Source organism: Morone saxatilis, unplaced genomic scaffold, assembly GCF_004916995.1.
Source record: "Morone saxatilis isolate NCDOM2014 unplaced genomic scaffold, NCSU_SB_2.0 Contig23, whole genome shotgun sequence".
Classification (NCBI taxonomy): Eukaryota; Metazoa; Chordata; class Actinopteri; family Moronidae; genus Morone; species Morone saxatilis.
Genome location: NW_023339796.1, coordinates 12,294,149 through 12,308,656, shown reverse-complemented (window position 1 = coordinate 12,308,656; position 14,508 = coordinate 12,294,149). Strand labels below are relative to the sequence as shown.

Genomic DNA, 14,508 nt, shown 5'->3' with positions numbered 1-14,508 from the left:
ACCTTAACAAGGTACAAAACTTTACTAAACTTAAAGCCTAACACACGATAGTGACACCATGCAGATTTAAGTTAGTTACATTAAGGCCACCTCCTTAAATCTTTAAGAAAAAACTGCAGATATTGATGAATCATTTTAATAAACTGTTATCTTTACTGATGAAAGGCCGATTTTGATGTCCAGCAGTCTCGTCTATTCCTTGTCCAGATATTTCACAACTCATAGGACCATTTCCTGATCAATAAGAGTGACCTCTGCAGTAAAATAAAGCTCATGAGAATGTAAAATCATTGTCCATAAACATGGTTAGTGGTACCTCACCCCCTTTTATGTATTTGTTTTTACCTTAAACACATCACTGATAACAGCTTTGGTTCTCTTGTTCATAAATTTTATTTTAACTGATAAAAGTAAAATGTAGTTTGGTTTTGAAGTGAAGTGACTCAGTAATGGCAGGGCTAATGTAAGATAAATTAATTCATGCTCAGACCATTTTAAAACACATTTTGAAGATTAAGATTTTCAGATGTGTAAAGACACTACAGTGACACATTCTGCAATGTTCTCATTTGGCCTTCAGTATTGATTCAAAGTAAATACTCATTTATATCGAAGATGACCACCTTCAACAAAAACTATGGGACCTATTCTAATGGTCCCACTGTATATAATGCTCGAGTGCACTTGATTTACTCCCGATTACAATTAAAAAGTGATGCAGTTTTTGTATGAAAACAATTTCCCACCTCAGGGCTAAAAGTCACACGTGGACAGAGGCATCAGATTTCAGTGCGCTGCTGGGTTTACATGGACAATGCTAAACTAAGTGCTTTCTGTGCAACATAAGATACTGACCATTAGAGTCTAATTCCTTTCACCTGGCTCTATAGTAATTGTTAATATTGAATCTCTCTTTGTAGGGAAGAAAACGGTAGTATGATATGCTGGTTTGTATTAAAGAGATCTTTAGCTGCTCTTTTTAAAACAAAATTAAATTATAATCCTTTTAAATCCAATTGTTCATGGTTAGTGATCTTGATCATACCTCAACTGAAGAACATGTATGAGCCCATTTTAGACTATCAGCAAAACTGAAGGACACTGCATTATTGATATGAATGTAATGTTATTTTATATTCAGCTTTAACTATAATTACTTAACAATTGGCCAGTGGGATTGGAAGTGTCACTCTGTGTATTTGTAAATATAGTTTGGACATATCATGATGTAGAAAGTCAGTGCCATCATCACCTTCCCTTTGTAAAGTGATTCCTTTTTTTTCTGGTTTATGCAGGCAGCACAACAGATTTGTTTGAGATACCGTAATTAAGATCTTAACTTGACCTTGATTGGTCGCTGAATGAGCAATTATTCCGATTGCTAGATGCTCGTTGTTAGAACTGATTATTCAGGTTTTGGACTTGGTTGAAGCTGTTTTCAAACTGAATGTATTATGCAAATAACATAAATCATTAGCACCTCACCTTAAAAGCAAAGGTCCTACTGTATTTCACATTCGTCACTTCAGTGGTTAAGTGTTTACTAGGGACAGATGCCACACAGATAAATAGTATGTATACATATTCCATATAGCCCCAGAGTGGTGCAGGTCAACACAGTGGAATGATCTGTCTGTATGCCGAGGGACGAACATGTGGCCATTGAAACAGGAACGTTCATGAGAGAGTCCCATTGGATCTTTCAGGTCTTTCCCTTTACAGACTATGAAGACCAGATTGTACCACTGTATGAGAAACGTGACAGTATCATAGCGTACATGTACAGTTTTGCTGCATCTGCACTCATCTGATTTCTTTTAAATCTAAAATGAGCATGTTTTTTTTTTGTAATCTGTAGACAACGATCTGCATAACTATTATAAATATTGGAGAGTTTTGGACAAATTCAGTGTCAAGCATGAATAAATAATCCAATCTGCTATTTTCTCCATAGCCCCTGTAAGTACAGATGCAGCTTGTTGTTCAGAATTAGTAAATGGCCCTGTCTGCCTCTGGAATATTAACTTCTGGAGAGATGGATGGTCGATCATTAATATATTTGATATATATTGATTAAGTGTTTGTCATGATTGATCCAGTACAGTTTTGAAACTGAAAAGTACAACATATTACATAACTTTTTTTTAAACTTTATTCACATTAAAGATGAACAACAATAGTGAAAAACAGTAGATGTGGTTCACACTTTGTACAACAATTGTAGAGCAGAGCAGTGAATTAAGTCTATTAAATTAAATAAGTAACAAATGTAAAACAAAACAACAAAACAAAACAAGTCTTCTTAGCTTGTTTGTTCTTTACAACTTTAATTAAGTTACCAGGTAGATATAATGATCAGTAACTGAATTACGTATGAATTAACTTCAGCCCACTAGATTCAACATTATACATCAAATACATCAATCTGCACACAACACCTGTTCTAATAAAAACACTGCATGTCAAAAAACAAAAATTTAAATGTTTTCCTATGTGTTTAAATTTAGAGATGAGTTTTCCAGTCGTAGAAATATCTGGAAATTAATTAAAATGACCAAATGTCCTGGAAATAATCTGTGTTGTCCGGGTTTTTTTTCTATTTTAGCTCTTCACTCAGATCGCCTACGTGAACCTGTTTTTTTGTTTGAAACTTGACTGATGGTGGGATAAACTGTATATTCGGAGGTTTACCAGATGAAAAGTGTAACTGTGTTGCAATAATCTTTTTGGCATTTAGTGTATTTTTTCTATTTTATCTACTTGCATACAGCCTAATAATAATCAAATTTCTTGTTGTTGTGGTGGTTGATAAATAGATGTACAGTGATGTTAATTGTACATGCAACTAACACTTTGACTTTCTAGAAGATTACATTTCTGTAAAATAAAATAAATAAAATAACTCGATTTGAACTGTTACTGATGGGCTGTGGCCAAATGTAGTAATTTTCCCTGAAACTGCAGCTTATATGGCCGTTTGTAAGCGAGTGCTGTCCTGTATTGTCAAGAAAACCTCCTGGAAATTATTTGATAAAGTGGAAACCCTGCTGATCTCATGAATCTGAATAACAAAAATAATAAGTACTAATATGTGTTTTGCTTTGGGAACATTTTTCCAATACTTCTTTTGCAGGGAAATTTGATGTAAAATCTAAATGAAATGAAATACTTCTTTAACTTTATAACAATTAAGTTTTTTGTTGGAAAAAAGGCAATACTTTTCCACTGTATACCACCAAATGCAGATAAGACATAATAATGTTGTTCCTGATGCTGCATGGTTTTAACCGAACATCAACATCTTAAAATAAATGTGGTTGTTGAGCAAATCATGTTTAATATAAAATCCGTTGAAAACTGAAGGAACTGCAAAATCATGAAATACACACTCTTTTTTAATGTATTTTTTTATGAATTAAGAAAACGCCAGTAAGTATTTCCTGAACTACATCCCCCACAATGCAGCACAATCCTTTGGTGACGCATGGGGCTCGCGCCGCGCCAGTCAGGGGGAAAAGGACGATGTAGCGCATGCGCCACATTTATGTTGTTGTTTGTGGCGGTAAGATGGCGGCGCTCGGAGACACCTCAGCTCCGGGGGTGAATGGGTTAATACAACAATTCACAGCAATAACAGGTAAAAATAACCTTTTATTTTGCGTTTGATCTATTAAGTAGTTTTGGGTTATCCAACAGGAATCGCTCCCTTGTCCAGCAAACCACGAAATTAGTGCGCAGACAAGAAAACGGACGTTTAGTCTTGCTATGGCCCCTACGCTGTCAGTGCTTTGCAGAGGGAAAAAGCACAGCCAGTTATCAGATAAACTCAAGTGAAAGACTCCGAAAAAGGACCGTAAAACCACCAGCTTTTAATATTATCTGCCGCAGCCACTTGTAAATATCAGATTTTCGCTGTAGCGCTCATTAAAGACACTATTTCTCGAGCCTGGAGGTGGTTTTCTGCTCCCTTTTTTTGCTTTGCATGTTGTTTGATATTGTGGAATGGACGTCGGCTGTGCAACATTTCGCTTCTTCATCACCAGCCGGGCTCCGTGGTGTGTTACTGTCAGCTTCACTCCGGCTGTGCGGCTAACAACACTTCGATGAGCACACTGTCTGTCTCGGACCACTCGCTCAGATGTCCTCAATAGTTTATGTGTGCTTTAACACGATGGACAGCGGTTCAGTTTGAAGTTATTTAACGGAGAAAGAGAGGAGACTCAGTTCGGGGGCTGCTGCTAGACTTGGAAAGTGAAACGGACATGCGCAGTACACACGGAAAGATCATTGTAGCCAAACGGCGCTGTTCACTTAAAAAAAAAAGACCAAAGTTAATCCTCACGTCTAGTTTATTCTCTGATTCAGAGTATTTTGTATAGTTTTATGCAGTGTGGCGATGAGTCATCTTCATACATTTAAGGACAGCTGTTGTGTTTTTTTGTTGCATGTTTTAGCCTTTCACTATACATCACGTAACCTGTACTTTAGCTGCGTTGCTGCCTACTACAGTACACAACGTTACCAAAGGCTTTTAGCAGCCAGCCTGCATGCATTGTTCCGACTTTACCTTTCAGGAAGTTGTTTGGCTTTGGTTCATTTCTGTACAGTTGTTGCAGTCAACCTGTAAAGGCTTTTTTGGAGACATGATAATCCATCTTTTTATGAGTGATAAAGTTGATGCTACATTGTTGTACTTTATAGGAAAGTTTGCTCTCTGCGTTTACACAAAATCAGGATGTAATTTCGACTAAAACAATAGTAAACAGGATGTTCACATTGACCGAGGTTTGTGAGAAGCCTGTTTCAATTGTGTGAAAGTATGCATTGTCACAAAATGGTTAAATGGATGAAAACCAGTGGCCCTCTAAAAAGCTGGTAATCAGAAACAGAAACAGAAAACAGAAAATGGTTAGCAGTATGTACACATGATTTCTAATAAACCGCTGCAACATGCATAATGTACTATAGTACCTTTAAATTGATTAATTCAAACAAATGACACTGTTTTAATGATGTTGAAGTGAAAGATGTTACTATATGATGAATTTTTAGCCCAGAAATGACAAAGATACACTGCACTTGTGGTAATTTAATAAACTGTGTTCCCATTACATAGTTTGTCCCCCAGAAATCACTGACAAGTTCATTTTAAACTGTAATGGGTCCTTTACATATATTGTTCACATTTCTTAATCAAATTAAAGGATTGTAATCAAATATTTTTGTTTCTGTTAAACATATTGGCCAATATATTACTTTATAACTAAAGTCCAGTATTGTTCAGGTCCCAGTCACAACATAGTACAATTAATTGAATCCAAGGGGCCTCTTAAAGGAAAGCTATCCAACAAATGTTTTTATCAAAGGAAGGTGATGTGTAGTAAACAAGGTACAACGTGTTAAAATCAATATACTCGTTTCCGTAGGTTATTTTAATATAAAACAGATGATTGCGAACATAAAATGTTACTGATGATATACATAACGGATAGTGTGAGTTTTCACACACATGTGCAGTACAGTTTTGTCTATAAATGTTTCTCAACATCAGTATATGTCCGACACTCTTTTTAGGGGCCACAGAAAGTGTAGGAAAACATATGTTGGAAGCATGCAACAACAACCTGGAGATGGCAGTGACCATGTTTCTGGACGGAGGTGGGATTGCAGAGGAGCCCAGCACCAGCTCCAGTTCAGCTGCCTCAAGCAGCAGAGCTCCCCCTTCAGAGTAAGATGATATTTGTTTTTACAAACTTACTTCAGACAAAAATGCCACATTTTAGTTTCTTTTAAGACACACTCTGTAATTATTTCACAGTGCTCCTAAATGTCTGTCCTAGTTTAGAGTTGTTGTTAACGGTGAGCTGGAGGAAAGAGCACTGCAGTGATTTGGGTTGCTGCTGGGTGATCAGAGAGTGTATCTTTACAACTTGATGGATGTTTGGCTCTAGATTACTTTGCGTGACTAATACTGTATGTGTTGTGTTTTTTTATTCTTTGTCTCAGTGAAGTACGAGCCCCCATTCCCCAGAAGCAGGACATATTGGTGGAACCAGAACCATTGTTTGGAGGTATTGTACTGCTTCTTTTCTTATTCAACATGATGCAACCAGATCTTAAATTAAATCGCTGTTACTCGTCGTTCTGTTTCCGTCATCTGCTGAGTATAAAGTTTGATGTGTCTGTTATGCATGCAGTGCCAAAACGAAGAAGACCTGCTCGATCTATATTTGACGGTTTCCGAGACTTCCAAACAGAAACAAGTGAGTAAATTCAAGCTTTCAGAGTTTGAACAATCTGTAGCGAATGTGGTGTAGCCTAATACTGCGTAATTACAACCAACAAAGACAAGCTGTCACTTTTGTCTCTGTCTAAATCTTTTTCTTTTTATTCCTATAACAACTATGAATGTTGTTCTCTTTTCCTAGTTCGCCAGGAACAGGAGCTGCGTAACGGTGGCACTGTGGATAAGAAACTGAGCACCCTGGCAGACCTTTTCCGTCCTCCCATTGAGCTCATGCACAAAGGCAGCTTTGAGACGGTGAGGAGTCACTCACCAGACACTTTACACCACACGTCTTTATTCCGTATGTGTGAACTTTCAGTGACATTTCAGATGGTGACTATGTAGATCACAGGTGGGAAACCAGGAGTGCCATGTATAGAGCTGCAAAAGTATTCAGGTTGTCATTTTTGATGATGACTTTTTCCTATTTAAAATGAAAACCCGCCCACCATGACATGTGGTCACATACCACTCATGTAGGTGGTTACGATTTCCATAAAGAAGAACACGTTTACTTAATGAAGTTATTATTGTATTTTCCATCAAACTGTAGCTTTACCTCATACTGTATTAACCTTCATCCAAACCTGCCAATTTAACAGTCTCATCGTTCAATAATTGACTAAATCCAGCTCTGTTTTCTTTATTCTGATTTTATGCTCCCTCTGTTGTGATCATAGGCAAAAGACTGTGGACAGCTGGAGAACAAGTGGCTAATGATCAACATTCAGAATGTTCAAGACTTTGCCTGCCAGTGCCTGAACAGGGATGTTTGGAGTAACGATGCAGTGAAAACCATCATCAGAGAACACTTCATATTCTGGCAGGTATGCAGTTTCAGATCCTTTGGTCTTATGTTGTCTGCGATGCTTTCATGTTCCTGCTCACTTTGTGTTGAGGTCTTTGCAAGGGTCCAGCTGCTAAACTGATGATGATGGGAAGGTCAAGTTGCAGTTTGTTGTGTAAAGTCGAAAAAACTCGGATTAGGCTTTTTTTCATTAATGAGTCTGTGAAACCAACGTGGTATTGAATGCTTTACCTGGTCCATGCTTGTAAAATACCCACTGTCTCCCCGTAGCAGATAAAGTTTATCTCTTGCTTTCTGTGTCTGCAAAATGTTTAAATAGCTCACCGGACGTTAATGTACCTGGGTGGCCCTTTCAATTAAAGTCTTTGTGGGAGACACTGGCGACCTGTTTACTCAAGAAAACAAAAAACAAAGCATTCAGATACTGATTTGGAAGTCAGTTCAATCCATTGCAACAGTCGAAGCTTCAAAGCATTCGGATCAGCCCTATTCTACTGTAAATTAATGTTTTATATTTTGTTAAATGCTTATTTGAAAATATGCACAAAGGTTCTAAATAAAAAAAATAAATAAAATATGATTCAGAATGTCATAAGAAATAGGCCTTTCCATGTGGTAATTCAAGTCTATCTGGTGAAAGGTTAATTTCTGTATTGTATTGTGTTTCTGTCATTACAGGTATATCATGATAGTGAAGAGGGACAAAGATACATCCAGTTCTATAAGCTGAACAAGTTCCCCTATATTTCCATTCTCGATCCGCGCACAGGTGAGTAGTTTATAGAAAGTTATCATTATCAACAGTTCTGATGCTGATTTCACACACCATATATCTGCTGTATGCATGCATACCATTTAGAAAACATCATTAGGAGAAGTCATTTAAGAGCAACATTGTCCACATCCTTGACTAATGGGGTGTGAATGAGCAAGAGATCTTTTATATGATTAAGTGATGGGATCAATATAGGACAACAATAGATTGTTCACTAAATTAATAATGAAGATACATGTATACTGGAATATTATCTGTGTAACCACATAAACGGTACACAGATGTTGTCAGTGAGCCCATGTCTCTCCCTCGCTGTTTACATCTGCAAAGTAGTTTCAGCTCGATGTACCTGAACACCTCTGCTTTTGGTATTGACCTGTGCGCTCAAAACATGTTCACTAGGTCAAAAGATGGTGGAGTGGAACCAGCTGGATGTGGCATCATTCCTGGAGCAGGCGACTGGCTTCCTGGCAGAGCACGGGCAGCTCGATGGACCATCGTGCCACGCACCCCCTGCCAAACGAGCTCGCTCTGTGGGTCTCTCATCTCATGTGTCACTTCTAATTCTACCTCTATTCTCTCTCGCTCTCTCTCTCTCTGGGACTCTGTTGGAAATTCCTCTGTTGCAACTCAGAATTATTAGATATTACCTGGGATTCTAGTTATTTTATATCATGATACAATTTCATTGTTGTCTCTTCCTAGTCCTCAAGGCTTCATTACAGACACAGTGATGATAATTAGATTTCTCCAAATTTGCCTTATGCCCCCCGGATGGCGGTCACATTATCATTAACGCATCTTGGAAACCTGGAAATTTGGAGTCGAGTTTTCCAGTCATAGGAACACCTGGGATTTGATTAAAATTCCAACAAAAATCTGGAAATAATTTATTCAGCTGTTGGTAGGATAAGCTGTGAAGCCTGTCAAGAAAAACTCCTGGTAAATGATTTCTTAACAAGCATGGGAACCCTGATTAATACTGACTTATTTAAAAGTATATATTTAATGACATTTGAGCCAGGGCCAGTGTATGAAGTTCTCCCACATTTGTGTTATTTTTCCCAGCTCTTCGATTTGTTTTCTACAGCTGCACACTCTGTTTTCTGTTCTAGGAGAGTCTGATTGATGCCAGTGAAGACAGTCAGCTGGAGGCAGCGATCCGAGCCTCCTTACAGGAGACTCACTACGAGTCCTCAAATGCCCCGGACCCCCCTGATTCCCCCCGATCAGACGACGAATCAGATGCAGAGCCTTTTTCTGACAGCGAGGGTCCCATCTCTGTTGATGGCTCAGACAGCGAAGTGCCAGTACCCCACGAAGAGAAAAGTTCCATCAGCAAACACACCCCCCTCCCTCCTACCACTGCGGCCCAGCAGCGTCTACATCCCGACAGTTCAACTTCTTCCCACAGAAAGTCTCCGTATAAAGAAAACAACCACAGTCACAAGAAAGAGGAGAGCAAAAAGAACCACCTGGAGCCCTCAGCTGCTGGTCCTCGTCATCCTCAGCCTGAAGCAGATTCTGGAGGGAACCACTGTACCCCAGCGTCAGAAAGCGCTGGACCATCCAAGACCAGCACCACCCAAACCTGCGACGTTGACTGTCCTGATGACAATGGTACGTCAGCGTGTAAATCTAAACCTGAGACTGTTACGATGGGGGTTTAGGTATGAGGGTGCTTGTTGTGTGTGTTAACCATCAGTTGGTGAAAGGACCAACCTCTCTCAGTGCTCTCAGCGCTGCCAAGCTCAGCTAGAGAATTCAGCAGTACTCAGTGATGGCAGGACTATACTGGAACACAGCATCCAACTGGGACATCTGTTGAGCTTAAATGCAAATTTTATAGATTTAAGAGGTTACAGTGTAGCTGTTCAAAAACGTAATTACACATTTGTACACAGCAGCTACAGAAATATCATAGGAGATCACAAGAGCTGCGATTGGTCAGCTTAGGCTTGTTCCTTCAAGTTTCTAATGCTGGTGGAGATTGCTCAGTTTACGTTCACATTCAGTGTAAGAGCTCATGCTATTAGCTATCTATATACTGCTGACTATATTCTGTATTTTCAGGGGATAATGATGCAAAGCCAAAGACACATGCTCTTAAAGATTTGTGTCTGTCTGACATTAGGTGTGGATAGTGGACTAAATCAGTAAAATAAACAAACCCTGCAGGGCGTGGAATATCAACAATCAGTGCACACAATCAATTATCTGACTGTGTGTGTTTTGGTTTTTTGCATTTATCATCTGCAGTGAATTCAGAGTAGAGAAGGGAGTTGGCTATGACTCAGTGATTAGGCCAAGGAAGTCATCATTTATTTATGGTCTATGTCCCGCATCATGTCTCCTGCACGACAACATCAGATTTTAATTAAATCCTCTGATAAATATACATAAATATATTGACTGACCAAAGGGGTGACAAAATGATGAGACAAAACACAGTGACTTTGGTTAATTTATTGGGTAGAACAACTGCATCATTTCTGAAAGATATTTAACCCCTTTTTTCCCTTTTTTCTCACAGGGCCCAAAGCCAGGTTGATGCTCCGTTACCCAGATGGACAGAGAGAGCAAATTTCCTTGTCTTCTAAAGCAAAACTTTTGGTGAGAACACACAATAAATAACTATATATTAAAGAAATAGTTAAACATTTTAGGGAATATGCTTCTTAGCTTTGTTGCCAAGAGTCAGGTGAGAAGATCAATGCCATTCTCATGTCTGTATGAAGCTGGAGCCAGGAGACGATTAGTTTAGCTCAGCATAAAGGCTGGAAGAAAACAAATAGCCTGGCTCTACCAGAACCTCTAAAGCTCGCTGATAAACGATATATGTTGTTTGTTTAATCCATCAAATATGAACCACTTCACAGGGGATTCTGTAACACAATCTCTTTTTCTTGCCAGACTCCAGGAAGTTGCTCTTCCTGGCCCAGAATTCCCCACAAAGCAGCAAATTATAATTTTTACACTTCACTCTTTACACAGATTCAACAAATGAGAATTAACATCTTAATTAGTGAACGTTGATAGTGCAGGTGGATTTTTGGACAGAGATAGGTTAGCTCTTTTACATGTTTCCAGTCTTTATGATGAGCTAAGCTAACTGGCTGCTGGCTCCAGCTTTACATTTACTGTACAGAGACGTGAGAGTGGTGTCCATCTTCTTATCTAACAAGCAAAAAAGATAACAAGCATATTTCCCAAAATATCAAACTATTGCTTTAAGTAAAATAAATGTGACCATTTCCTCTTCACATAAATTCTAAATGTTACTTAAAATGTCTCATTTCTGGTATATTACCCTCTCATTTCAAGGCCCTGGTAAGACACGTCCAGTCCAAGGGTTACCCTAATGAACGCTTCGAACTCGTCACCAACTTTCCCAGAAGGAAGCTCGCCCACTTGGACTATGACATTACGCTGCAGGAGGCGGGGCTTTGTCCACAGGAGACTGTATTTGTGCAGGAGAGGAACTAGCCTTGTCAGACACATTCACTTTTGCTTGTCTGTATCTCTCTGATAGACCTCACCCTTTCACCAATGATCTGGGACGATGTTACTGGCCTTGATCCCATAACCTTCTGTTCTCCTGGAATTAGGCTCCCGTTTTTGCCAAGACAACTCTAAGTGGATGGACTACATTCCCCGCCACTTCACTATTCTGAGTACTGACGTCTCTACTGACGGCCTGTTCCCTTTGTAGTGCTCTACAATTGGCCAGTAAGGTGTAACGGATGCCAGCACTCTTTGATTTTTAATGCAATTTATTCTTTTCTGATGCAGGCTTCATTTTGTTCTGAACACTGAGGCACATCAGATTAGAATATATACAGTTTATCTCATATTCAAATAAAAAAAACCCAAATCATGGATCACTAATTGATGATGTACAAAAAGAATTTTACCTCCCAGAAAGAAATCAAATGTAAGAGTTTATTTTCTGTACCTGGGGACAGCTACAGGGAGGCTCATCTTTGTTTATTTTGACCCAAATTCAATCTCTCACACTGTCGTTGTTTGAACAGTTGTAATTATCTGGAAGGCAGGGGCACCAAGAGAAAAGGTGCAATAATTACAAGTCAAGAAAAAGCGTCAGACATCAGTGACACACTTGTGTAGATCGGAGAGGATTTGAGGTTAATCTGCCCATTTTTACTCAAGTTTCTATTGGCAAATTAGAGACTAGTAGATTGTTTTTGGATTTCAACTTTTGATACAGAAGGGAATGAATGAAGGGTGGTACATCTCATCAGTCGGACCTACACTGTACAGAGATGGCTTAGAGACTGATATTTAGCTGTAGTCATTGTTTCCTTTCTTTTTTTTATATGCTGCCAAGAAAATATGCTGATGTTGAAATATAACCACCAAAACCAAGGGAGATTCTGCTTGATCTTTTGTTACAGTTTTAAATGAACTTCACAGACATGATGTGATGAGACAAATGTCATAGATTACAACCTAAACTGATATCAAAATAGTCACCATTTGGACATTAATAAGATGCTATATGGACAGTTGGTGGCAGTAATGTGCCTTAAATGGCAACATTTCCTAAATAAATAATGTTGAGAAGAAGACCACTAGCCAGTGTGAATAAACAAGGTTTAAACAAGCTTTACTAATTTTATATGAGGTAGGAAATGAAAACGGTATTTTTGTTTGGGGATTAATACGGTTTTTCAGTGACAAACATTCACAAGAAAACTTCACAGTTTACCTTTTGAGTGGTTGCAGTTGGTCCTGGGGAGAAGCTGTTCCTTTTCTATTCAAATGTTCAATATTTAAAGCCCCCCTCCAGTCAAAAATATGTTTTTTCTTCTTCGTTGCCTCACAGGCTTGGATGTTTAGCTTCACTGTGTCAGAATGGATGTATGCTGCAGAGTTGTGACACTTGAGGAAGGATGTTTTCACATTTACCTGCGGAAAGTGGGAATTTTCTCTGTGCTTTACTGAAAATCTGATTTTAATGTACGGGTCAATCCTGGTCCAGTATGAAACTTATACAGGTGTGATGTAGAAACCTGAAGCCATTGGTGCACATACACTGAGAATGGACTCTACAGTGAAAAGGAAAACAACTTGTGTCCAACAGGAAGACTTCAGAAATTAACAACATTTGCATATTCATAGATTCTTGTTTTTTTTTTGTTTTTTTTAATTTGTTAAAAGGAGTAAATGCCTTTTTAAGGATTTTAAATGGAAATTATGTTGATTTTTTTGCAAATCAGACATATTTTTGTTTCCAAACAGACTCTTTGTAAATATTTCTTGATACATGTCTGGAGGGGAGCTTTAAAAGTTTCGTACCAAGCTCTTCCAGTCCTGGAAGGATGAAGGTGATGTGTGCTGCCATGTCAGTTTAATGTCAGAATAAGCTGTTAAATTTCAGCTTGAATCACATGCTATTCAAATATATTGACCTTTCTCACAGCAGCCATTTGGACACAAAATAGTGTAGTGAAACAGTAAACACAGGTGTTACCAGTGAACATAATTAAGGTTCTGTTACATTCAGGTCAGGGTGCTGCTATTGTTGACTTACTGGAAAGGCTCTGTCTCTGTTCACACTGCAGGCACAACTGACCCAAATCACGTGGAATATGATCTTTTAATGTGGTCCAAATCAGATACATGTTAGAGTTTTTGGAAAATGTGAACAGTCATAAGAATTCATTGTGCGTCAGTCTCGATCTACGTTCTACATGCAGGTCAGTTCAGGACTGTGACCTGTTCACATTGGAACCTGATATGAGCTACGTTTTAAAAAAAATAATGTGAACAACCAAACAATAATCCAAATCAGAATCAAGCTCTAAGGCTTACAGTGTGAATGCAGCCTTAATGGAACAGAACCTTAATTAGTATCATTGGTAACACCTGTGTTTACCCAACTTTAATGTCAAAATGGCTGCTGTGAAAAGGTCAATTACAGAAGTTTATGGGCCTTTTTTAAAAGGATTTCTTTAAATCAAACTGCTGGTCTGAGGGCCATTTCTGGCCCTCGATCCCCCCCTCCCTCTGGCCAAAGACATGATGTTGGAAATAAAAAAAATAATTCGACCCGTAGGATTTTTTTTTTTCTCAGTTGTTTCATATCAATTTAAACTACCCCTTCATATTCAATTAAAATAAAAATGTCAGAGGTGCCTGCAAAGGGTTGATAAGAGAACAGGCTTCGAACAACAAAGATGATATAAAATCATGATTTCTTGCAGTACATGTGAACACTGAAGTGGACCTCCTGTGAGACCAGCAGTGGCCCCAAGACAATCTGAGTCTGAGACCTCTGGATTAAATGTTGCAATTTGGAATTGTTTATTTTCTAAATTTTGTCCCAGAATCAAAATGTTTTCATTAAGAAAAAGGAAAAGACAGCAGCAATGAATATAAGCAGATCGACACGGAGAAAAATAGGGAGATCTGTCCAGTGCTGCAACAGAAACAACAAATCCAGTTCCCTTCCTGTTATGTCTGTAGATACATTTAGCCTCAGAAAAAAGAAAACATGTCATTGGTTAGCAGCATCTAATTCATATTTTTTATCTTCCCCTCTGAATAAGGGCCCCAACTTATAATAATTAACAGTGTCTGTACGGGGCAACGGTCAGAGATGAAAGAAAAAGACTT

At 38.5% G+C, this 14,508-nt stretch overlaps 2 protein-coding genes across 2 annotated transcripts in view; both read left to right on the top strand.

Annotated features, from left to right (window-relative positions):
- Positions 1-1,470, top strand: part of ppp1r7 (protein phosphatase 1, regulatory (inhibitor) subunit 7) — a gene marked incomplete in the record, with an annotated part of 6,420 nt that extends 4,950 nt beyond the window's left edge. The window contains 1 exon segment of the mRNA XM_035670781.1: positions 1-1,470.
- Positions 1,471-3,509: 2,039 nt separating this feature from the next.
- ubxn7 (UBX domain protein 7) lies at positions 3,510-12,255 on the top strand. The gene is made up of 11 exons (XM_035671135.1): positions 3,510-3,637; positions 5,575-5,728; positions 6,007-6,071; positions 6,198-6,263; positions 6,429-6,541; positions 6,967-7,113; positions 7,773-7,863; positions 8,272-8,402; positions 8,985-9,489; positions 10,403-10,482; positions 11,194-12,255. Exons 1-11 carry the CDS (start codon positions 3,532-3,534, stop codon positions 11,353-11,355), a joined length of 1,620 nt encoding a protein of 539 aa, XP_035527028.1. The 5' UTR covers positions 3,510-3,531; the 3' UTR covers positions 11,356-12,255.
- The last annotated feature ends 2,253 nt before the right edge of the window (positions 12,256-14,508 follow it).